At 41.9% G+C, this 26,234-nt stretch overlaps 1 protein-coding gene across 3 annotated transcripts in view; it reads left to right on the top strand.

Moving 5' to 3' along the window:
* Positions 1–25,870, top strand: part of mypn (myopalladin) — a 247,250-nt gene extending 221,380 nt beyond the window's left edge. For all 3 annotated transcript variants that reach the window (XM_048609091.1, XM_048609092.1, XM_048609093.1), the window contains 5 exons: positions 519–642; positions 7,106–7,313; positions 19,264–19,429; positions 20,643–20,776; positions 24,084–25,870. In XM_048609091.1, the coding sequence (XP_048465048.1) occupies positions 519–642; positions 7,106–7,313; positions 19,264–19,429; positions 20,643–20,776; positions 24,084–24,250 (799 nt within the window). In that variant the 3' untranslated portion in view covers positions 24,251–25,870. The remainder of the gene's footprint in view (positions 1–518; positions 643–7,105; positions 7,314–19,263; positions 19,430–20,642; positions 20,777–24,083) is intronic.
* The last annotated feature ends 364 nt before the right edge of the window (positions 25,871–26,234 follow it).

Raw genomic sequence — 26,234 nt, 5'->3', positions numbered from 1 at the left:
GCTCTTGCAGAGAGCTGGCACAGAAACGACAGGGCAAATAGCCTCCTTCTGTGGTGTAACCATGTTACAATCCTATTTTTGTTTCTTCTCCTTGATGCTTTTTTTCCCACTACAATTGCAGAATGCAACTTCTAAATCATCCAACGACAAGCCATTGATGAGATGTAAAAACGATAAAAATAGTAACAGTACCAACAAAGAAAACGGACAGCTGGCTAGAATTAGAAACTGAAATTCATAGTTCAGAGGAGTAATCAGATTGTTGAAATAATGGTCCCTGAGTAGGAAGTAAAAATATGTAATGCTTACAATAATTTAAGTTGCGAAATAGACTTCACACTGACCCAACAAGTCAAAAATAACAACATATAGCTAAAGCTTTTCTTGGACTAATGTTCACAGTGCATTTTTTTATATTTGACAGCACATTTCACTGCTAGCATTTTACTGAGACAGAAATCAAATGAATAACATGTAATTGTCCACAATGATTCAATTTGTGATGTATTAAATGACAGGACAAGGTCTCGTGTATCCCAGGGAGAAGAACCTGTACAGGAGCGTTTCTTCTGTCCCCATTTTCTTCAGGCTCCCGGTGACATGATTGCCCATGAAGGTCAGATTTGCCGATTGGACTGCAAGGTACAGAGTACAAATGACAAGACTGAAGAACTCTTGTCTACAATGTATCCTGGTATTGCCTTCTTCTGTTGTTTCACATATAAGGAAATGGAAACCACAGGTATTTTACAATGAACAACCAACACTTATTGTCAGGTCAATTCCCAAGGAAGGAGGAATTAACTCAATACAAACTAGCAGAAAATTAGTAGTTATTTTTAAGATTAAGGAACTGACATTTGAGCTTATTTTGCCTCTATCATTCTTTGAGAAGTTTTTCTGTGTATTCTTGTAAAATTTGAGAGTGTTTCTGTGACTGAAAGATTGCTGTTGAGGAAAGACAGTTCATAGATTCACAGCATCATAGAATCATGTGGTAGAGAATAGGCCCTTCAGCCTATCAAGTCTGTACTGCCAAAAGATATACTACTACCTACACTAGCCCCACTTTCCTGAATGAGACCCATAGTCTTGAAGGTTATGACACGTCAAGCGCTCATCCAAGTGCATTTTAAGGGTTGTGAGGTTTCTCATCTCACCTACCCTCTCAGGCAATGTGTTCCAGACCCCCACCACCCTCTAGGTGAATTTTTCTTTCCTCAAATCCCCTCTAAACCTCCTGCCTTTCACTTTGAAGTTATGCCTCCTTGTTGTTGACCTTTCAACCAAGGGGAACAGCTGCTTTCTATTCACACTGCCCGTGCCTCTCCTAATCTTAAACACTTCAATTAGGTCCCTGTCAATCTTCTCTGCCCCAACAGAAAGCAACCCAAGCTGAACCAGCCTCACTTCAGAGCTGAAAACTTCCATCCCAGGCAACATCCTGGTGAATCTCCTCTCAACCCCCTTCAGTGGGTGGAGAGGATTTTGATGTGGATTCTCTCAGAGCAGCAGTGATCCCAATGATGGACAGAATGAGCCTGCCTTGGCTGTTTTGGGAGGCCTTGAGAGATTTTTGTACCTTACCTACTGCTGTTGAGCTGCTGTCAGGTTCTCACTACTTTGTGGGCCAAAAGACAAAACCCAGGAGCTATCACTGCAAGGAAAGTGAGATTGGGGTCACCAGTGCCAGCCAAGCAGGTAAATGACAGGTAGTGCTCATAGTGGAGAACTGAAATCAAAATAGAAAGTGCAGGAGAAACTCAGCAGGTCTGGCAGCATCTGTGAAGAGAGAAAAAGAGTTAACATTTCAAGATCTTCTTTGGAAGTTTTTCTTCTCTTCAAGTTCTTCAAGGCTGTTCTTTGTAACTGAAGGGCGCTGGACATTGATACCTATTTTGCTGTTAACAATTAGAATTAAGTGGGACAGATGGTGAGGATGCCCAATGCGAAAGACAAAAGGAGTGCATACATAAAGATATGGAATAGGTGTTGATGGTGGATATGAATTGTAGAAAATAGATCATCTCTGCTGGGATATGCAATCAAAGTGAAGGGAAATATCATGGTTTGAAGTTGTTGAATTCAATGTTGAGAGCTGAAGGCTGTGAAATGCCTAAGCAAAAAATGCGGCACAGCTCCTCCAGCTTGTGTTGGGCTTCACTGGAGCACTGTAGCAAACCTAGGGCCAAAACATAGAAAATAGGTGCAGAACTAGCCCATGTAACCCTTTGAGCCTCCTCTGCCATTCAATATGATCATGGCTGATCATGGTTGACATTTTTCACCCAATATCCTTTGAACCGTTTAGGCCCAAGAGCCAGATTCAATTCCTTCTGAAAATCATGCACTGTTTTGGTCTCATCTACTTTGTGTGGTACCAAATTCTGCAGGCTCACCACACTCAGGGTGAAAAAATTTCTCCTCATTTCAGTTCTAAATGTTTTACCCCGTATCCTTAGACTGTGACCCAGTTCTGGACTCCCCCGCCATCAGGAACATCCTTCCTGCATCTACCCTCTGTAGTCCTATTAGAATTTTACAGGTTTCTGTGTGATTTCACACCCCGCGCCCCCATTTTTCTGAACTCTAGTGAATATAATGCTAACCAATCCAACCTCTCCTCATAAATCAGTCCCACCATCCCTGGAGTCAGTCTGGTAAACTTTCATTGCTGTCCCTCTATAGCAAGAACATCCTTCCTCTGATATGGAGACAAAAACTGCACACTATATTCTAAGTGTAGTCTCACCGAGGCCCTGTATAATTGTATAATCCTGTTGGGGAAATTGATGGGATTGAAAGCTGATAAATCCTCAGGGCCTGACAATCTATGTATTGGCAAAACGGTTGTGAGTGGAGTCTGGAACACATAAAGAGCTAGGCATAACTGGATCCATGTGGGGATTCACAGCCATACCTTAGATTTGGAAAAAGTGAGATGAGATTGAGGAGAAATTATTCAAAGTGAGAACAAATTCAGCATGGCAGAGGAGGGTTTTAGTGGACAGGAATGGTTTAAGCCTCTTTCCAAGGAAGAAGCAGAGAACCTGAAGACCATCCTGATGGGGAGTAGATGCATAGAGTGATTGCACATCCATGGTGAGGAGGAGGCTGCTAGGACCAGGAAACTGGAAATTATGGAACCAACATGAAGTGTAAGAAAGATCATAATTGGAAGTGGGAAGAGCCTGGTCAATGGGAGAAAAGTAGTGTTAGATAGGAAGAAATAAGTTCAGTGGGGCAGGAACGGGCTGAAAGATTGAGTCAGCCAGGGAAGTCCTGTTTGAGCATTTCGGGAAGAAGGTAGAAGTGGGCTGTGTGGGATTGGGGGCTATGAGGTGGGAAGCTGAGGAGATCACCAAAGGGGATAAGGTCAGTGATAGTCCTGGAAACAACAGCTTGATGTTCAGTGAATGGGCCATTATCCAGGGATATCCAGTCAAGCTGGCAACTAAGTGGTATTGGGAGTAGAGTTGATGAAGTGTGTGTGTATGTGTCTGCGTGTGTGTGTCTGCGTGTGTGTGTGCGTATCTGGTCTTCTTTGCATCAAGAGTTCCATGTTAGAAGAATACCTGACCCTACTCCTGTGGGCACACAAAGAGGCTGCCAGGGTTCACTGTGCAGTCTCCCCAAAGGGGAAGGACCTACCACCTGGTGGTAAAATGCCAGCAAGGGCACAAGTCTGTGGGTGGGAGAAGCAGCCTCCATCTTCCTCTCCAGCAGCAAGCAATATTGGTGGAATGGCAACAGTCCCCTCCCATTCACTCCTCATTTGGTACATCTCACCTCCTGCCCTCCTCCTGCAAATCCAATAAAACCCACCCCAATAATATCCACTGCATTTTAGCACAGCAGTCATCACCAGTTCAACTCGAACATTGGAACTGGAATATTTATCACGTGACTTTTCTCATTGCCAAGTTCTTCTGTTTGGTACATTGCAAATTAGTGGAATGTTAAAAAAGTAAAAAACTCCTCATGTAGTTTCAGATCTTGACCAACAGAATGGTGAAATGACCAACAACAAATAGCATCAAAACTGTCATTAGTGACAAACGTCTTGACCTCTTTATCTTGGTCAGAAACTGAATTGTTGAAATTGCACATTTGGAACTGACAACCACATAATAGCAAGTGCACTTTCCAGTACCTCATGACAAATTGCAGCAGCTATTTGTGAAACACTGCATATGGATATTGTGAAGATAGCACACTATTATTATGAAATTGCTGAACGGTGTTCTCATGATACTTTGTATGTAATAGTTCTTTGTCTGGTTATATGTGAGGTTTGATTTTAGGAGATGGTAAATCAAAGGCTCCCTTATGTGCAAGATTTGCTGAAAATATGTTTTTTGAGGCTATGAGTTAGAAGTATACAAGCAGAAAATTTATCCTATTTTATCATTGTGCACATGATTGCACTTTTTTTGAAATGAATGTGACAAAAATCTTCTAAAATTAGCAGTTTGAAATAACGACAGATAATCATGGTGATACCTAATACCTGAAAAGAGAAAAGATGTTCTGGCAAAAAATCTGTAGCCAGATGATAAATTAATCATTCCTTTCGTCATATTTTATAAAGGCCTGCTACATATTTCTAAAACTTCAAAGAAGTTCCTGCTGTACATTGGTCCCACTTGTTCTAAAATTATTTGTTAAAAGAAACTTACGACTACTGTTCTAGCCTAAGGAAAGACATGCTTTGAGTTGTTTTGCAGATTGTTCGAGTGAGGATTACCTAGGAGATTGTTCCTAATGTACATTCTGATAATGCAGTGTGCTGAGAACTGTAGACCAGGTGTGATTTTCACTGACAAACTGATTCAGGAAAGGGTAGCATCCCAAATTCTAGACTTTAGAATTTCAGACTTTTGAGTAAAAGAATAAATAAAGGTTCTTTGCAGCTTAAGAATGGCATTAATAGGTCCATATTTAATAAGAAAAGAGAAATAGTATACTCATGATCTGGTGACCAGCTCTTTTCCCTCTGTAGGTGCTAAGTGTTGCTATCATTTTCTGTCATTTTAACCTTTTAACAGCGAAAGTCCCTTTACTTTTTATCTTTACAGCAACAGGATGGATCATGAGTCATCCGCTCACTCGAGAAGATACTGAAGATAAATAAAACTAGGTCAGATCGAGGGCCACAGGATCTGATGGTCAGATCGAGGGTCACAGGATCTGATGGTCACATTGAGGGTCACAGGATCTGATGGTCACATTGAGGGTCACAGGATCTGATGGTCAGATTGAGGGTCATAGGATCTGACGGCCGGATTGGGGGCCACAGTTGTACTTTGCCTGTATCTCATTCATACGTTACGTGTACTAACATAATTACTGACTCGTCAGACACAAATATCCTGCTGAAGATAAAAAGTGCATCAGGATCGTGAGGGCAAGACAATGAGGGAAGGATTAAAATTAGAGCTGTTCCGGAGGCCAGAATTAGATTAAGAGCATGATTGTGAAACTGCTGAATAAAGGAAGGGACAAACAAATTGAGGGATTTGAAACAAGTTTAATGGTTTAAAATCAAGACATAGCTTGGCCAGGACTCAGTATAGGTCAGCAAGGACTGGGATGACAAGTAAACAGGAGGTATCAAAAAGTACACAAAAACAGGAGTAGGCCATTCAGCTCATAGAGCCTGTCCCACCATTCAAAGATATCATGGCTAACGTGGCCTACCTCCATATAGCTGCCTTTGGCCCATGTTCCTTAATACCTTTGCTTAACAAAAAGGTATTTATCTCAGTCTACAGAGGTTAGAATATGGGGCAGTGTTAGAGTAGTTAAGTATGGATGTAACAAAGATATAAGTCAGGGCTCAGCTGCAAAGGAGCTGAGAACAGCGGTGAAGTCAGGTAATGTTACTGAGGGGCAGAAAATCAGTTTTAATGATGCATGTATCTGGTCAGAAGCTCATCTCAGGAGATCAAATATAACACAAAGATCTCAAAATCTTTGGTTTAGCCATAGATAGTTGCCAGGGAGAGGGATGGAGTCAGTAGCCAGGGATCAGAATTTGGAGCAGGAACCCAAAACAATATTTCAGCGGGTGCCATTCTGCTCAGGTAGTACTGGATGTTGGACAAACAGTCCGATCACTTAGCAAAAGTGAAGGGATTGAGCTCAAAGTCATCAGCAGTGCGGGGAAAATAATGCTGATTTCGAATGATAATCAAGGGGAAGAATATAGATGAGGAATGGGAGGGATCCAAAGCAGCTTATTGGAAGGGAAGGCCAGCTCTCAGTCTCAGTGACAAAGAAGTCCATGAGTGGCATAGTGGCTCAATGGTTAGCACTGCTGCCTCACAGCAGTGAGTTTGCACATTTTTCTCATCTGCATGGGTTTCCTCCAGGTGTTCCGGTTTCCTCCCACAGTCCAAAGATGTGCAGGCTGGGTGGATCAGCTATGCTAAATTGCCCATAGTGACCAGGGATGTGCAGGCTAGGTGGGTAGCCATGGAACATGCAGGTTTACAGGGACAGAGTAGGGAGTGTGGGTCTGAATGGGATGTTCTTCAGAGGGTCGGTGTGGACTTTATGGGCTGAGTGGCCTGTTTTCACACTGCAAGGATTCTATGATTCTATAAGCTCTTTCAGACTTGTTGGAGATGAGAATGGAGGAGTTAAGGGAATGGTCTTTAACCTGAAGGTTTGCAGTTCATAAAGGAAATCCGAAGTTATATCTGTATTCTGTTGTGTTCTGGAATACTGAGCAGTTTTAACAGACAAGAACAGGAGCCTGTATTGCTATACATGGTCTTGCCAGATCTGAACCAGTTGGCTGCCATATCCTTTTAAGGCAATGTTCCTTGGTTTCAGAGGAAGAGATGAATGAAGATTGTAGATTCTCAGTAGCTTCGTTTAGAGACTCTCAACACAGCAATGTGTTTCAGCTGATCTCACTTGGTCACTGTAAGGTCCTCATGTACACCCCAGGATTCACCTATGTATCACAAGGTTATTGATTTGGAAAGCTACAGTTGCCAGAAGATTAGAAGATCAGTTTTCTTAAACTTTGCAAAGCCACAAGCACTTCGTTATCAAGAGATTTACCCTTTATTAAACACCTTCCCTTTTTCTTCAGGTGAGTGGGCTGCCAAATCCTGACCTCATGTGGCTGCTGAATGGTAAACCGATCCTGCCAGATGCTACCCACAAGATGCTCGTGCGTGAGAATGGAATTCACTCCCTCTTGATTGATCCCCTCACACCAGCAGATGCAGGGACTTACACATGCATTGCAACAAACAAGGCAGGACAGAGTTCCTTTAGCTTGGAGCTGTCTATTGTAGGTAAAGTATATTTTGTACATTTGTGAGTGATATGCGATTTTCAGATAAACCAGATCATTTGTTAATGCCACTCAATCACTTGGTGCTCCTGCTAGAGGATGAAATTGAGCTTCCCCCTGCACTGCAGCACAGCTAGTCAAAGGTTGCTGACTATCTATTGAGGGGACCTTTCAGGACAAGCCTTGAGCATCTCCAGGTCTGGAAGGCAGCCCTGAAGATCGCTTAATTTCAGCAGCAAGGTGTGTGAAGGAAATGAGGCTTGTGCTTCATGAAGTAGATGCCGCTATGCTGTAGTGGTGCCTCTGCAACCCTGCTGACCTGTGGAACAGACCAAGGGACTGATATATTGCCCTGAAACCCTCTACACACCCAAAATCCAGATGGGACAAATCAGAAATTGTTGTGGTGCTACAGTGGAAACTGTTGAGGTGAACCATCATGGTGGGGTGAAGCGTATTGATGGTGGTGATGACCTGTGTCGAGTTGGATGGAATGGGCTCCAGGCTCAGCAGAAAGACCTGTGCCAGGTTGGAGCTGGATGTCTCCATACTCCTTGAAGTACAGGCTTTCTGACTTTTCAGTTACCGAACATTAGCGTGCTTCTGCATCCTAGCTCATCAAAGTCTCATCTGAGTCCTTGCTGAAAAGCTTATGGCAACCTTACCTTCTGGTGAACTGGGAGCTGTACTGTCCTTGCTTATTGCCCAGTGTCTGACTACAGAAAGATCCACCACTCTATCCCAATCACCAAAATACTTACAGCCTCACTGTCTGAGTAGGTGGTTACAAGTGTTAAGTTATTGCGTGGTCAGTTCATCTTTACTGTCACCATTGCCTTTCTGCGCTGACTAGTAACTTCTTTAGTGTCTGAAATGAAGAGTCAAGTGTTGGGTTGTGATGAAGAGAGAGAAAAAGAAAGAAATGTGTAAATTCAGAAGAGATTGCAGGATGCAGGAAGTGGGATTGTGTATACAGTAATCCTCAGCTCATTAATGGACACAACATTAATGATACCTCTTCCCACGATAACCAACAATGTCTCAAGCATGCAAAGATGTTTGTCCTTCTCCAGTTCTTTCCTGTCACAGTGAGTCCTCACTTAACATTGACTCACTTAATGTTGTATCACTTTCACATTATTAAAAATGTACATCCATTTAACATTGCCAGTTTCACTGTTATCTACAGACTTTGTGTTTGTGGCCTACCTGCTCACATGACCTTTGCCCCCAGCACTTCTACTCTGACCCTCTCTTCCCCCACTGCTGCCATTGGCTCCCAGCCTTGCCTTCCACCAGACTTTGCCCCCAATCTTTCTGACACTCTAGCCTTGCCCCCTGTCCCCTGGGTCTTCAGGAACAAAAACAGAAGTTGCTGGAAAAGCTCAGCAGGTCTGGCAGCATCTGTGAAGAAAAAGTCAGAGTTAACGTTTTGGGTCCAGTGACCCTTCCTCAGCTGGGTCTTTAGCTTCTGTGCTGACTCCTGCTCTGAACTTGCAGTAACATCCTGGCCTCCACCCAGTGGCAGTTGTTGGTTGGTTCAGGTAGTCCTGAGACAGCTGAAAGCTGCACTGACATCTGAAGGTCACTTGACGAAGGAGCAGCAGACCAAAAGCTTGTGATTTCAAATAAACCTGTTGGACTACAACCTGATGTCGTGTGACTTCTGACCTAGTTTCAAATGAGGTCTTACTGCACCTCGTGTTATTCATCACCTTTTCTGAAGAAAGGTGGGAGTGTATCAGAGTGTGTCCTACACCATGTCTCGATGACATGGATGGTATAGGTGAAAAGTCATCAACATGAACAAGCTGTGTGTTTCAGATTCACAGGCCGCAACAGTAAAGACAAAATAAAGTAGCATGATTGAATATGATAATCGTGTTAGACATCATTGATAGGTGGATGATGGGGCTGAGGAGATTCTCCAGAGCTAATGATCTCAAGGTATTATCAGTAGATTATTAATCTAGAAATCCAGATAATGTTCTGGGGACCTGGGCTTGAATTCTACCATGGCAGATGGTGGAATTTGAATTCAGTAACAATCTGATTGGGCTAGAAGGGAAGTGGTGGAGTGATAGTATGTAACGGGGCTAGTAATCCAGATCTACCCCCCCGCCAGGCTATTTTTCTGGGGGCACGGGTACAAATCTCACCATGGTAGATGGCAGAATTTGAATTCAATGTCACACGTCCAGAGTGAAAAGCATGTCTAATGGTGACCACTGTAGGGAGGCGATGGCTTTGTGGTATTGTTGCTGGTCCAGAGACCCAGACATCCAGGTAATGTTCTGGGGATATGGGTTTGAATCCCATCATGACGGTGTGGGAGAGGATGGTGTTCGTGTGATGCAGTAGTGGTGTTCCTACCTCTGGGCCAGGAGGCCCAGGTTCAAATCCCACCTGCTCCAGAGGTGTGTTGTAACAGGTCTGGAGAGGTTGATTAAAATAACTGATCGGACTGGTGTGTATTCAATTACGGGTAAGTTCTTGTATTTCATGGAGTTCCCATGCACAGTTCCCATGCACAATTCCCACTCACACTGGAATAATGACTGTTTGGCTCTCGGAAATTGTACACTGTATTGCACTCCTTTTGTATTTAGTCATGTATTTTATTTTGCAGCTTTTTCATGGTAAATTCAAGCTGTCTGTGGAGGCATTAGATTACCACTCCTCAGAAAATCCAGCCCTACAATTATTTTTAAATTAGTGTGGTTAGATTGATCAGGCTCCATCTTGTGGCAACATTGGGTATTGGAGGAAGCTGCCAAATCCCAACACTACCTGCATTGCAACCTCTGTCCCCCATTAGACCACTCCAGTGTGAGCTCAGAATTTTAGTCTGTTATAAATGTTCGATGATTCTATAATCAGACAGGGCAGTAAGATGCCTGTGAGTTAGATGATGCTTTTATCTGATGACACATCACCAGATTGATCAACTGGCTGCTTCCTCGCTGTTTATGCTACTTACTTCTCTGAACATTAACACAAGTCAATCATTAGCCCTGTCACTTTGCTAGCTGTATCCTCCAGTCCTGATCTTGTCCTTTATACAATCATCTGACTGGCGGGTTCTGTTCCATCTGTCTACTCCCCCCTCCCCGTCCTGCTCGCTGTGCGTTCACAAAGGCAAAAGACTTTTCTGGTAGCAGATAGCATGGAATCTGCAGTCAAGTTATTTATGAGAGAACTGAGAGACTGGGAGGAAGGTGCAGGAGTTCAGTGTCACTGTGAAGCAAGTTGGCCAGAATATAAAAATGATGTGGAGGTGCTGGTGTTAGACTGGGGTGATGCCACCTCTCTCACTGACACCTGAAGAAGGAGTGAGACTCCAAAAGCTTGTATCCTATTGGACTATAACCTGGTGTCTTGTGATTTTTGAGAATGTAAAAACAAACAGCAACATTTCATAAGTATATAAAAAGGAAGAGAGTAGCTAAAGTGAGTGTGACACCCTTGAAGGATGCAACTGGGGAATTAATAACAGAGAACTAGGAAATGGCAGATAATTAAAAACAATATTTTGTATTAGTCTTCATGGTGGAGGACTCTATAAACATCCCAAAGGTAATAGATAAGCACGGTGCTAATGGGAGGAAATGTCTTATAACAGCCTGTCATGTGGAACAAAGTACTTGACAAATTTGACAAACAAATATTTGGTGGTACAGTGGTTCAGTGGTTAGCACTGTTGCCTCACAGCGCCAGAGACCCGGGTTCAGTTCCACCCTCGGGCGAATGTCTGTGTGGACTTTGCACATTCTCACTGTGACCGTGTGGGTTTCCTCCAGGTGCTCCAGTTTCCTCCCACAGTCCAAAAATGTGCACATTATGCGGATTGGCCATGCTAAATTGACCATAGTGAAGGCTAGGTGGGTTAGCCATAGAAAATGCAGGGTCACAGGAAGAAGATAAGGGGTTGGGTCTGAGTGGGATGTTCTTCGGAGGGGCAATGTGGACTTGAGGGGCTGAATGGCCTGCTTCCACACTGTAGGGATTCTATGAACTAATAGGACTGAAGTCACCAATTATGTTGGTATTTGAGGCAGTTCAAAGTACATTCATAAGCTGATTTCGGCAATGAAGGGGTGTCTTAACAAGAATTGCTATACAGGTTAGGCCTTCGTTCATTCAAGTTTAGAATAATGAGGAGTGATTTTATTGAAACATACAGGACTCTGAGGGTGATTGACAGAGCAGATATTGAGAAGATATTTCCACTAGTGAGGGAATCTTAAACGAGCAGACATAGTTACAGAATAATGAGAAGCTCATTTAAAACAGAGGCATGAAGGAATTTCTTCTCTCAGTGGGTAGCAAATTTATGGAATTCTGTACCCCAGAGAACTGTAGGCTGGATCACTGGAATTATTTAAAGTGTTTTTGAATTATCCAGGAGTTGAGGGCTATGGCACAAAGCAGAAGTTGAGACCTGGGTCAGATCTGACATGATGTTGATAAATGACCGGGCAGGTTTGAATGGCTTAATGGCCTACGCCTGTTCCTACTTGGTATGTTCTTCAACAATCCCTAGGCCTCTGTAATCCAGAAATGATTGCCTTTTATCATCTGGAATCCAAACTCTCAATGGAGGCAGATACCATATTGATGGGCAATGCTGCATCAATGCTTGAAATCCTCTGTCTTCAAGGGTTGCTCTGAAGTTTACCTGGCTATCATTCACTTCATAGTTTTGCGTACATTCCAAATACCTCTCATGCTTAAACAGATGTTATCAGAGTACCATCCATGCACACAGTCCTGTAGATCTCTGAAGACTCCAGCAAGGGACAAATCCAATGATCCATGAGCTGCAAAATTGGTTCCCATGTTCCACTCATCACCTTGCTACTCTTCCTCCACTCCACCCTACTCCCCTCAGTTTCTCTCAGTGCCTTATCAGGTTTTTTACTCCATGTGGCTGATATTAACTCACAACTAGTCCACACAGACACTTCATTTGTTCTACATCCCTTGTTACGTGTATCTAAGATATTAATCTGATATTAATCAGATTAATCTATTAGTTGATTGTTGTCACATGTACTGAAATACAGTGAAAAGTGTTGTTTTGCGTGCTATACAGACAGATCATACCACACAAAGTGCATTAGGGTAGCAGAACAGAGTGCAGAATACAGTGTTAGAGCTGCAGAGAAGGTGCAGAGAGAGAGATCAGAATTAATATTTGAGAGGTCCATTCAAAAGTCTGATAAAAGCGGGGAAGAAACTGTTCTTGAATCTGTTCATACGTGTGATCAAAGTTTTACATCTTCTGCCCAATGGAAGAGGGTGTAAGAGAGTATATCCGGGGTGGGAGGGGTCTTTGATGATGTTGGTTGCTTTCCCAAGGCAGGAGGAAATATAGATGGAGTCAATGGTTGGAAGGCTGGTGTGTGTGATGGACTGGGCAGTATTCACAACTCTCTGTAGTTTCTCGCTGTCTTGGAAACAGCAGTTGCCATACCATGCTGTGATGCATCCAGATAGGATGCTTTCTGTGGTGCATTTGTAAAAATTGGTGAGAGTCCTTGTGGACATGCTGAATTTCCTCAGCCTCCTGAGGAAATAGAGACATTGATGTGCTTTCTTGATAGTTACATCAACGTGGGTGGACCAGGACAGATTGTTGGTGATTGTCACTCCCAGGAACTTGATGCTGTCTGCCATCTCCACCTCAACACCATTGAAGCACTCCACTTCCTGAAGTCAATGACCAGCTCCTTTCTTTTGCCTGACGTTGATGGAGAGATTGTTGTCTTTACACTATGCAACTAAGCACTCAATCTCTTCCCCATACTCTGTCTCGTCGTTATCTGAGATCTGACCTACAATGGTGGTATTGTCAGCAAACTTGTAAATGGAATTGGTGCTGAATTTGGCCACACAGTCGTAAATGTATAAGCAGTATTGTCGGGGGCTGAGTGCTCAGCCTAGTGGGGCACTGGTGTTGAGGATTATGGCGGAGGAGGTGTTGTCACCTATTCTTTCTGATTGCAGTCTATGGTCAGGATGTCAAGGATCCAAATACAGAGGAGGGAGCCAAGACCTACATCTTGGAGCTTAGACATGAGTTTGTTTGGAATTATGGTGTTGAAGACGGAACTGTAGTCATTAAGTAGGAGCTTGACATAGTATCCTTGTTGTCCAGGTGTTCCAGGCATGCATATAGGGCCAGGGAGATGGCATCTGCTGTAGACCTGTTGTGCTGGTAGGTGAATTGTAAGGGATAAAAGCTATCTGGTAGGCTGAGTTGACGTGAGCCACAACTAAGCTCTTGAAACACTTCATAATTATGTAGGTCAGAGCCACTGAGCAGTAGTCATTGAGGCACACTGCATGATTTTTCTTTGGCACTAGGATGATGGTGATCTTCTTGAAGCAGCTGGGGACTTCAGATTGTAGCAAGGAGAGGTTAAAGATGTTTGTCAGCACTCCTGTTGCTGGTCCGCACAGATCTGCATGCACAGTAGGGGACTCCATCTTGGTCAGTTGCTTTCTGTGGGTTTGCTCTCAAGAAGGCCAATCTAACTCCTGCAATGGTGACTGTGGGTACAGGTGTGCAGCTGAGACTGTTGAGACAGATGACATTGTTTCACTGCCCTTCTGTTCAAAGTGAGGTAGAATGCATTGGGCTTGTCGGGTAGGGATGTATTGTTGCCTGCCATTCTGTTTGACTTCGCTTTGTAGCCCGTTATATCATGTAAGCCTTGCCACAAATGACATGTGTCTGTATGGCTGGTCTGGGTCTCAAACTTAATTTGATGTTGCCTCTTGGCATTTCTGATGGCCTTATGAAGATTGTACCTGGATTTCCTGTAGAGGTCAGGGTTGCCCGACTTGAACACCTCACATCTGGACTTCAGTAGGGAGTGGATCTCCCAGTTCATCCATGGTTTCCAGTTGGGGAACATTCGGATTAACTTCTTTGGCACACAGCCTTCTGTACACTTACTAGTGAAGTCTGTAACAGTAGTGGCATACCCATTTAAGTTGGCAGCTGAGTTCTTGAAAATGGACCATTTCACTGATTCTAAGTGGGCCTGTAGGAGCCTTTCTGTTGCCTCAGACCAACACTACACTATTTTCTGTACTGGGCCCACATGCTTCAATTTCTGCTTGTAAGCTGGGAGGAGAAGCCCAGCGTTGTGATCTGATTTTCCAAAATGTGGATGGGGATCTCAGACTGGAAATGTTAGTTTGGTCCTGCATTCACAGAGGAGGTAATTCTAGATTTCCAATACTTTTTGCATGATAAAGGGTTTCCTGATTTCATTCCTGAACCGTGTAGCTCTATTTATACAAGAATTGTTCTGAACTGCCCAACCAGAGGAAATAACTCAAAAGCCAAACACAGTGAATACTCAAATAAAAACAGAACATGTTGAAAATGCTCAGCAAGTCTGGCAGCATCAATGGGAGAGGGAATCATAATTAATCTTAACCGAATTCTGACAAAAGCATATTAACCTGAAATGTTGACCTAGATTTCCATGCCTCCATCCATGTTGGAACAGAAGCAGGCTGGTAGAAATCAAGGTGGGCAAGAACTGATCCTGGAATTCCTGCACCATCATGTTGGCAGCAACGTTTACATGTGGGATAAGGAGCTAACAGTGAGTCTACCCACAGCAGTCCTGATGCTGCCAGCTGCAATGCAGGGATGTGATTTCAGACCCCATGCAATTTGATGGAGTTAGTCCAGCTTCTGAGGACGCCATGATACATGACCAGGTGTGCAGCCTGTCTATTTGGGACCATCTATGTGTCTCATTGGCTGCTGTGGACACCACCAGAACAATTGGCCAAATAGTACACACCCAAATCCCCAGTCCCTCCTTCCTTCCTCCTCTCATACAAGGAGAGGTAAATATGTTGGTACTAATTGTCATGGAGATAGAAGGTTTTGATCAGATTTAGAAAATGATAATGAAGAAAGGGCAGAACAGGAACAAGCACAAAGAAATCCAAAATGAAAATTGACAAGACACAATTCCTCTGTTCTTTCGCGAGACCCACTGGAAATTTCTTCATCATGGAAAGGTCCTGGAACTTTAGTAAAGTTAGAAAGTTTTAGAAAGTTTTTCTGAAGAAGGGTCCGGACCCTAAACATCAACTTTCCTGCTCCTCTGATGCTCCCTGGCCTGCTGTGTTCCTCCAGCTCCCCACTGTGTTATCTCTGACTCCAGCATCAGCAGAACTTACTATCTCTGCTGAATGATCATTCATTGCTTGAGAAACCAAAGATTAAAAACCCATTCCCCAATCGAGGAGAGCAGCCTGGAAATCATTACTAGGGTAAGTGTTTGGAGAGTAGGAGAACAATTCATCATTATTGCTGTAATCCTGTTTACATATCAACATCTTTATTGTCCCATGCATGCTGAAAATAGAATTTAAATAGTAATTAATCTGGCACTTGAGATTAAATAGCTCTACTGCATGAATTCGCTACCAGAATACCATCATAACATTTTGTACCAGGAATAAGGTAAATTCAGATAAATCCTACAGCACCCACACAGATACCCAGTCTTAATGCAGCTGATGTTCCTATGCTTTATGCCTTGGGTATGTCTCTTTTCTTGGAGAAAATAAAGGGAAGTGATACAGAGTTCTGGTAATTTTAATATGGAGGTGCCAGTGTTGGACTGTGGTGGACAAGGTCAAAAATCACAAGACACCAGGTTATAGTCCAATAGGTTTATTTGAAGACACAAGCTTTCGGAACTTGTGTGCCAAATGTTGCTTCTTCAGGTGTCAGTGAGACAGGTGGCATCAACAACAGAATTTATAAGCAAAAGATCAAAGGATCATAGAAGTGATGCAAATGTGGTGAACAAACCAAAGATGGCTGCTAAATCTTTAATCAGTCATTTTGTGTAGACTTGTGTAATTTCCCCCAGCGTTCTGTCAAACTGTTGAATTAAATAGGTTAGAGAGAATTAGGAGCTGTCTGTATACATTACAGGTGACTAGATTAGATGTGAGGAGTTCTTTTGTTGCAGAAAGTCTTGAATCTTTGGACTAAGTTTCAGTTCATCTGATCAGTGTGGATTTGCAGCAAGTTTTCTAAAGGAAGTTGGACAAGTTCCTGGCTAAATCTGATACCATTGCACAAAAATGGTAGCAAGGGCATTGAGTCACATGCCACATGGTCAGTAATCCCATGAACTCATTCCAATTGCCTTTGGACATTAAACAGGAATCCCAGTTTTTTGTTTCAAGTTGTATAGCTTTTGTTTTAAAACCTGATTTGTTGCCTCTGCTTGTGTGCTTGCTGGTGGGTGCAAGGTTTGGGATCACGATGCTCAGTTTTACCACCTATGCATGGGATAGACTTAAATGTTGTGAAGTAAACTGTGGATTTATATGTACTGTTTTTAATGATATTTGGGGTGAGTCTGGGTCCAGTTTTTGAGTTAGTAACAAGAGGGCTTTTTCTGTGTGTCTGAAATTAATAGTTGATTTTAAGTATTACTTTAACCATGGTGGTTTCTTTTAAAAACATTTTTGAAGTCTGGCAGTAGAGTGAATGGATTTGTGCACTAATGCATTTTGTTTATATTAGATTGTTTGTGACACAGCATGGTAAATAATGGGGCCAAGAGTTTCATAATCTAGGTTTTTTTTAAACTGAAGGGAAACACCCATAACTGAAAGACTTTTAGTTTCACTTTTGACTTTAGGTAATATATTGGCCTATGAAGGTCTTGGAAGAGAACGGCTGTGTAGAGCAGTGCTCCTGAGAAGGATATATTGAAACAGGTCCTTAGAATGAACAGTTCACAATGGTTCCACACCAGATATAAACCCAAAAGTGGTTATTTAAGCTGAATGCTTTGTAGCTCAACTGTATGATTGCTCCAGAAGGAAGCTATTTGCAGTTCCAGTTTTAATCATTTAAGTCCCAAATGACTTTAAATCCACCGAGGTGTTAGCTATAGGAATACTGTGTAAGCATCACACAAAAGGTGTTTTAAGAACTGTACCAGCGGTGTTTGGGACAATATACAGAAGCTGTTCTGTTTTTAATTTTATAAAGGAGAGTTTTGGGAATGAATGGGATTATACTTGTACTGTGTATTGAATCTATATTATAAGATGATAGAATAATCTAAACAATTTTATCTTCATTCCTTTTGTATTAGCCTTTGCTTTGTTTGTTAAGCAAAACCTGCAGCAGTGAGTGTTTATAGGTCAATGAGAGGCAACTTTGTTTAACCCAAAAGAATAAAATTGTGATCTATTAAGCCGGGTTCCTGTGTGGAATATAGTATTTGCTGGGATCATAACAATGTTCAATTGATTTTGTTTTCAGTGTTTTGCATTAAATACAACAGAATCCATTGCAAATTGTTGGATGGTCCCTTCAGGTTAAAGGACATTAAACAAGGCTGTTAACAATCTTGTGCCTTCTAGGAAGGTGTGTTAATTCTTTCAGATTCATCAAGGAAGCTCATAAGGATATGAGGTTTTTTGATTCCTTTTGTACAGCAGCCAGAAAGCCTTGCAAATCCTCACCCCTCACTATTGCCATTGAGAGACCTGAAATAGTGGTTTACTATTTTTTCTTCTTTTGAGTGTAAGTTTCTTAAAAGGGACACAAGTATGAGGAGAATCTCTGGGACTTGGCAGTTACATGAACCCATGTATAAACAAGGCAGGAAAATGTACTAATAGCCCCAAAACCATCTTTCAAAGTCAGTAAAACAACTAAAACAAACATGCTTCAGAAGCAGACTGACTACCTCCTTGACCTGTCTGTCTCCTCTCCACCTATCTTCTCCTTTATCCATCTTCTATCCACCTCCCTCTTTCTCCCTATTTATTTCAGAATCCCCTTCCCCTTCCCCTTCCCCTTCCCCTCCCCCATTTCTGAAGAAGGGCCTGGACCCGAAACGTCAGCTTTCCTGCTCCTCTGATGCTGCTTGGCCTGCTGTGTTCATCCAGCTCTACACTTTGTTATCTTACATTCTCCAGCATTGGCAGTTCCTACTATCTCAGAAGCAGACTGCTCTCTTCAATTCTTCTCACAGACTATTACAACAGGAATGTGTTGTGGGTGTGTGTTTTCACTTACTCATACTTTCAATAGCTGAATTACAGTACGACTCTGACTTTCTCATTGACACTGGATTCCTGCCAGCAAACATTCCCTGCTAAATACTAATTTAAGTGCAAGTGATGTTTTCCATTGAATGTGAATGTTGGTTTGGGTCACACTGCTCTGTTCTGTCAATCCAATGAAGGCTTTCACAAGGCATTGTGTAAGACAGGAGAATTTACAGCTTTTATCTGTTGTGCAATGTGAAATTTTAATGAGTATGAATTTTATTAACATATTGCAAAAAAAAGTGTAAACTCCAAATCTAATCGTATGCTACATTATTTTGTATTAGATACATCTCTCACACATGAGAACAGATGCCACAAAATTTTTGAGATTAGAATATTTCTAAATGGGTTAAAATGCTGCATTGCAGTTCCATAAATCCACTTCTTCCCAGCTGGAGAAAACAGTACTGGTCAACTCCTAATTTTATCCTGTTCTGAAAATAAGATTACATTCTCCCATTGTGTATCTATGCACTCCTTATTGCCAGTTTTTTTTTGGTATTGCAGTGTCCCTTGAAAAGTTTGTCGATTGTTTCTTTGATTTTAACAAATTGTAGGTTTTCCATTTCAGAAGAAAAGTGGTAGTACCTGTATCCCCAAGCATTCCTCCAGTTCTCTAGCTGCAGCCTATTGCCATTAGTTTAAAACATTTAAACAACTCCCAACTTGCCTCCATGTGAGAAAGAACAGGAGGTAGCAGTCAGTATCTGTGCAGCAAAAACAGGGCCAGGGAACATCATGTAAAGCTGATAGACAAGTCACATCTAATGTTCTAAACTATTTGCTTTGTCTTCTGTTTCCATTTGCTTGGTTTGGTTTTACAGCAAAGGAAATTACAAAGGCACCTGTATTTATCGAGAAACTGCGGAACACAGGAGTGCCAGAGGGCCACCCAGTCAGAATAGAGTGCAGAGTAGTGGGCATGCCACCTCCGATGATCTTCTGGAAGAAGGACAATGAGACCATCTCTCCCTACAAGGACAGGATAAGGTGTGTCCAGGCTACGATGTATAGTATGAAATAGCTGCTGTTAATGTGATGGTGGTTTGGTAGACAAAATTACTCTATAGGGGTGGCAAGGTGGCAAATTTGTTAGCACTGCTGCCTCACAGCACCAGAGACCTGGGTTCAGTTCCACCCTCGGCAACTGTCTGTGTGGAGTTTGCACATTCTCCTCGTGTCTGTATGGGTTTCCTCCAGGTGCTCCGGTTTCCTCCCACAGTCCAAAGATTGCAGGCAGATTGGCCATGCTAAATTGACCACAGTGTCCAGGATGTGTAGGCTACGTGGATTAGCCATTGTAAATGCGGGGTTGTAGGGATAGGTGGCTCTGGATGGAATGCTCTTTGGAGGGCTTGTGCAGATGCAATGGGCTGAATGGCCTTGATCTACACTGTATGGATTCTATGATACTCCCATGAGGAACCGTATTTGACAGGAGTGCATCTTGGAAATTTGGACATGTAGCATTTAATTACATTGCCATTTTGGTCCCATCTGAATTTCTGATACACTGTCAGTGGCCAAGATGCCTAAAGTCACATGTTAAGGCATATTTACAGTGACATACGCTCACCTGAAATTGTTGACTACAGTTCAGAGATCGAACAAGCAAGTCCTTGCTGATAGTGCTCAAAAGCGCTCTCACCATGTAAAAATTGCAGTGTTTTGGAGATGTTGTTGAGGTGAACCTCTGTTTTTAAACATCTAAATTTAGTAGATTTGAATAGTGACCAGGAAGATCCAAGAAACCCCTGAGCACCTTGGATCCGATGGAACTCCAAGATTAAACTTACCATTTACAGATATAAGCATAGAGGCCCTGTAAAAAATACTCAGAGCTTCACAGTGTACAGTCATTACAGAAAGGATAGCCTTGTATTACCCTGGACTAAACTATTACCTGAAAAGTCTCTTCCTAACTGGAGTACATTTGAGACAGACAATTCAGCGTTGGCAATATGAGTTGAAAAGTGATGTTAAGTGTAAATTTAACTATCTCTCTCTTTCATTGTTTTTTTTTCTAAAATTCAAAAAGTTTAACGGTACAGTGAAAGTGAAAAATAAATTGATCTATTTATGTGATGATCTGTGTTATCTTACCTGAAATACATTGCCCCAGGATAACAGTATGAATTACCAATAAGTCTTCCAGTTTATTTTTACATTCCCTTAACTGAATTAATGGCACTTGTCTTACCAGCATACAGCAGGATACCACAGGCTATGTCTGTCTCCTGATTCAGCCAACCAAGAAGGAAGATGCTGGATGGTATACTGTGTCAGCCAAAAATGAAGCAGGAATAGCATCTTGTACAGCCAGATTGGATCTATATGGTTAGTCTGTGTTTGAATGTTTGCTGCCTAACAATTGTTTGGGTTTATTTTCATTGAAATCGCTTGGTGGAATTGGGCCAATAGTGACCCTAAAATGGTGGAGCTTAACCCTACCAACTACCAAGCTGATCTCTATCTAGATGCAAACTTGTGAAGGATCTACCAGACTCAGGCAGTCACCATTTTTAATATACACAAGGATTTGGGACAGGAAAAACATTCAACTGTTTACAAGTTCCAAGGAAGTCCCCAGTTAGCCAATCAGCAGACTTAAACTGAACAGCCAATCACAGCACTGAAAGATCAACCAATCGGGGCAGTGAAATGCTGTGCCATTGACAAATGATTTTGGAAAACAATCACCTTTGGACCAGAATCTCTGCTCAACAGTTGCCATTACTGACTCAGAGATTGACCCCAGATAATTGACCCAATGAGGTTGTGACCTAGGGGCAGTAGTCCATAAACACTGTGTCCTCTTTCAAAGTTAGCAACAATCACCATGGTTTCGTTGCTGACTGTGAGTTGGCTGACCATTTGGTATTTATAATGGACATATAAATGGGGAAAAATAGAAAGTGGGCTTCTGACTCATTTTCCAGGTCGACCTACAAAGCTACGTATTCTACAGTTATTTCTCCAGCTACTTGCACTACATTGCAGAACTTAGCACTTACCTGTTCAGCTCATTTCAATTTATTTTAATCTGCTTTTCTAATGATGAATCCGCTATGCATATCTATATAAGTAAATCTTGAAATTACCATACCTCAGACATTTACCATGAAAACTGTGGAAACATCTTTAAGAGATATAGGTACTGATTTCTCCTGACCCACAACAAGGAGCACCAGGCACTCACCTTAGGACTGGCCTCAGGAAATCCTTGTCTACGGCAACTAGGTTTTGGGTCCTGGCAGAGAGAGATGGCGTATGAAAGAAAGTTTCCACTTCAGAGTAATGCATTGTGAAATAGATGGCGTAATGTCAGTATCATTATAAAGCAGCATATCTAAATGATTGTGATTAATGATGCTGGAGGTTTGATAGTATATAAAACATTGCATCAAATGTATGTTTATAAATAAATGCTGCAAGAAAATTCAAGTTAGCCAAAAAGGATCTCTGCTGAGTTTTTCACAAACCCTTGAAAACTGCATTCCTTCCATACCCCAGCCCATACCGCCAATAGATTAACCTCTGAATTCAAGACGAGTCAAGTCACCATAGTCATACCAGACTGTAGGGCTGCTCTCCCGTTAGAGAGAGATGACTGGTGGCAATTTAACCTGAGGGCCACCATACCTCAGGTGAGGGAAGAGACTAAGAAGGAGACTCCTTCATGGTATCAACCTCTGAATTACTGAACCTGTATCTATATGGAATCCCAATGCCAGAAGGGTGTCTCTCCTATCAGCCTCCTTTCTGAGGAAATTAAGGCATGATGCTCCTGAGTTCACAATATTCATGGCCAGCAGGCAGATATAATTGGTTTGTCAGGGTAGTATTCTAGACCCAACCATCTCCATCAGAAGGTCAGAAGTGGGGATGTTCACTGATGATTGCACAAAATTCAGCACCATTCGCGACTCCTCAGATACTGAAGCAGTTCATGTTCAAATAAAACAAGATCTGGACAATACTGAGGCTTGGGCTGACAACTGGAAGTAACATTCATGCCACACAAATGCCAGGCAATCACAATCTCAAATAAGAGACAATGTAACCACTGCCCCTTGACATTCAATGGTGTTACCACCACTGAAAGTCCCTCCATTAACAATATCCTGGAGCTCCCATTGACCAGAAACTCAACTAGACTCACCACATAAACACAGTGGCTACAAGATCAGGTCAGAGGCTTGAAATATTGTAGTGTGTAACTCACCTCCTCACTCCCCAAAGCCTGTCCAACATCTACAAGGCACAAGTCAGGAGTGTGATGGAATACTCCCCACTTCCCTGGATGGGTGCAGCCCCAACGACACTCAAGAAGCTTGACACCATCCAGGACAAAGCAGCCCGCTTGATTGGCACCACATCCACAAGCAACCACTCCCTCTACCACTGACACTCAGTGGCAGCAGTGTGTACTATCTTCAAGATGTACTGCAAAAATTCACCAAAGTTCCTTAGACAGCACCTTGCAAACCCACAACCATTTCCATCTGGAAGGACAAGGGTCTCAGATACATGGGAATACCACCACCTGCAAGTTCCCCTCCAAGCCACTTACCACCCTGACTTGGGCCACTGGGTCACAATCCTGGAATTCCGTCCCCAAGGGCACTGTACATCAACCTACAGCACATGGACTACAGTGGTTCAAGAAGGCACCTTCTCCAGGGCAACTTGGGATGGGCAATAAATGCTGTCCCAGCCAATGATTTCCAAGTTCCATGAGTGAATAAAAGAAATATTGATTTTATTAAGTAAGTACAATTACATAAAATCATATTTCTGGAGCTGGGATGTGACTGATGTCGCATTTTTTAACTAATTAAGTATTTGGTCTCTTTATCTGAGGAACCATGTTCTGGCTATGGTGGTAGTGTAATGAAGGTTCACCAGACTGATTCCTGGGATGGCAGGACTGACATATGAAAAGACATGGGATTGGTTAGGATTATATTCACTGAAGTTTAGAAAAATTATCTCATAGAAATCTAAAAATTAGCAGGACTAGCTAGAGTAAACACAGGAAGGATGTTCCTGATGACTAGGGAGTCCAGAACCAGGGGATCACAGTCCAGAGATACAAGGCAGACCTTTAGAACTGAGATGAAGAAAAATTTCTTCACTGAGTGATGACTCCCTAGAATTGTTTACCTCCGAAAATAGTTGAGGCCAATACATTGAATATTTCAGTGAAGGAGTTGGATATATTTCTTAGGACTAAAGGATTCAATGGGTCTGGGGAGAAAGCAGGAACAGGGACTGAGTTGGATGATCAGGTCTGACCATTATTGAATGGTGAGTGAGCTCAAAGGGACAAAGAGCATTCTCATGTCCCCATTTTCTATGTTTCTGTGTTAATGAGGTTTCAGGTCATCATTCATTAGGAGCTACCTGGAGAATAATATAACTGAATTCCTGTTTTAATTGCTACTATATAATACATTGATTTATACAGTAATATTGCAAAAATAAAATCTGTTTATTTTTACATGAAATAATGTGCTTGCATGCAAAAGCGCTGGTTTTATCTGTGGTCATGTTATAAACTGACTCCATTTAGAATGCCATCTCATTGTAAAGTTCTCCATTGCAACAGAGATTGTCTGACTGATTCCTTTTGTTATTATAGCCCAGTGGCACCGGCACATCACACAGCCAATAAGGAAAGTGCGTCCTTCAGGCAATCGATATGCAGCTCTTGCTGGCCAAGGACTTGACTTTAAATCTGCCTTCCCGTCTGTGGACAACTTGCAGTTCCCAACCAAACAGGATGTGATGGAGAGCGATGAACTGTGAAGTTATTTCAGTGTGTTTGCTTTTGCAGGACTTAGAACTGTGAAGATAAGAGAGGCCAAGTGATTCAAGGTTTACATGAAGTTGGTTTTCTATGACCTTGGTGTTTTTGTGAATGTTGCAAGTGACACAGTTAAAAGTGCTGATTTTAAATAGAGCGCAACGTCTGTATACAAGCAATATGTAATTCCTTGTCAGTGTAATTGGACTGTTCAAGTTTATGAATACAAATGCCAGTGATGCCCCAGTTAAATAGGATGACAGCTGTTTAATAATCATGCTAAATTCGATGACAGTCACCAACAAATATCACATTTTTTGAATGTCTGTTATTTCTGTGTTTGTGGAGGTTTTCAAAAGCGTTGCGATAAAGTGGTCAAAGTATCAATTGGCACAATATGAATTGTTTGATTTTCATCTGCAACAGGATGCTTTTCACTCAAATGTGGCTTGCAAACAGCTCAGACATGCTCCGCAAATCCATAGCAGATTGAATCGCCTGTGTTTCTTTATTATAATCCAAACTGGTACAGTGCAACACGTTATTTGTACCAATTAACCATTGACTGCAGTGGACAAAGTTACTCCAGGATTTCTGTGTTTATTTATAACAATGCAAGTGAATCTGCTTTTGATTGTTTATTAAAAAGGTTGATTTTCTTTCCTCAGAACTAGTTAGCCAGTAATTTATACTTTTAAGCATAAAGTAGCTAATCACAACGCAACTTCTAATTGTGGGGCTCCCTGAATATACGTCACTATTCACATTGGCCAGGATTTTGCAGTTGTAATGGTGGCAAAACAGAATTATCTGCCATTTCCTAGAGAAATTGCAACAAGCTCTGAAGTCCTCAAAGCACAGTTAAATTCAGAAGTTGCTACCAGTAATCCCCTGTATTTCCTCAGCATGCACTGTTAACAATCTTCACAGATGGAACCCAATTAGAAATCACTGAATTGGTGTGAACTTCCACTGTCTACATAATCAGTCTTTCTACAAAGACTCTGAAAGAGCTATACCTTGTTAAGTGATGTGTAAATGAGTTTTCAAGGCTGCACTAAATTCATAATTACTGCTGGTAAACAGGCTTTCTGGCCGCGAAAATAAATTTTATAACTATGTAATGTCAAATTTCTTTTTTCTCTAGATATTAAAAAATATATTTTTAAATTTAATAACATTTCTGCTTTTGCCTTAATCTGATGTCTATGTCACAACCTTATATTGCTTTCCATAAAATTATACAAAATTATTGATAATACCTACTTATTACTGCCTGGTTTTCTGTCTGTGGGAATACTTCAATGTTATTGGCTGCTTAACTTGCTTGATGGCGCACTGTTGCTGTATACATGAGATTATCTTTAGTTGATGGCAGAATGAAATTAACTTCAGGAAAAAAGGTGAAATCCACCAGTCTGCAGAGAATTGCTACAAATTTAAAGATTTGAACCGAGATAAAGTGAACCATATAGCTGTGAGTCTGGAGTAATATTATGTTATGTTAAATGTTTTGTACAAGGGATATGGGCATTGCTGGCAAGGTCAGTATTTGCTGCTCATCCCTAATTGCCCTTGAACAGAGCATCTTGCTAGGCCATTGCAGAGGGCAGTTAAGCATCAACCACTTCACTGGGTCTGGAGTCACATGTTGGCAAGACTGAGTAAAAATGGCAGATTTTCTTCCCTGAAGAATAGATGTTTTGTTTTAAAATCAATAACCATTTCATGATTATTACTTTCAATTCAAGATTGATTCATTGAGTTTAATTTCCACGAGCTACTATGGTAGGATTTGAACCCATATCCTCACGGTATTGGCCTGTGCTTCTGGATTACCAGGTCAGTGATATTACCAATACACCACCATTTCTCTCTAATGCCAGCACTTCCCCACTGACTGCAAAGCTACTAATTCTGTCTGATTATTGAACCCCCATGGCTACTGGGTATAATGCTGGAACTTCACCTTTTCTCTCGTAAACT

This window comes from Rhincodon typus, chromosome 20, assembly GCF_021869965.1.
Source record: "Rhincodon typus isolate 14 chromosome 20, sRhiTyp1.1, whole genome shotgun sequence".
Taxonomy (NCBI): Eukaryota; Metazoa; Chordata; class Chondrichthyes; order Orectolobiformes; family Rhincodontidae; genus Rhincodon; species Rhincodon typus.
This window is presented reverse-complemented; position numbering and strand designations above follow the sequence as displayed.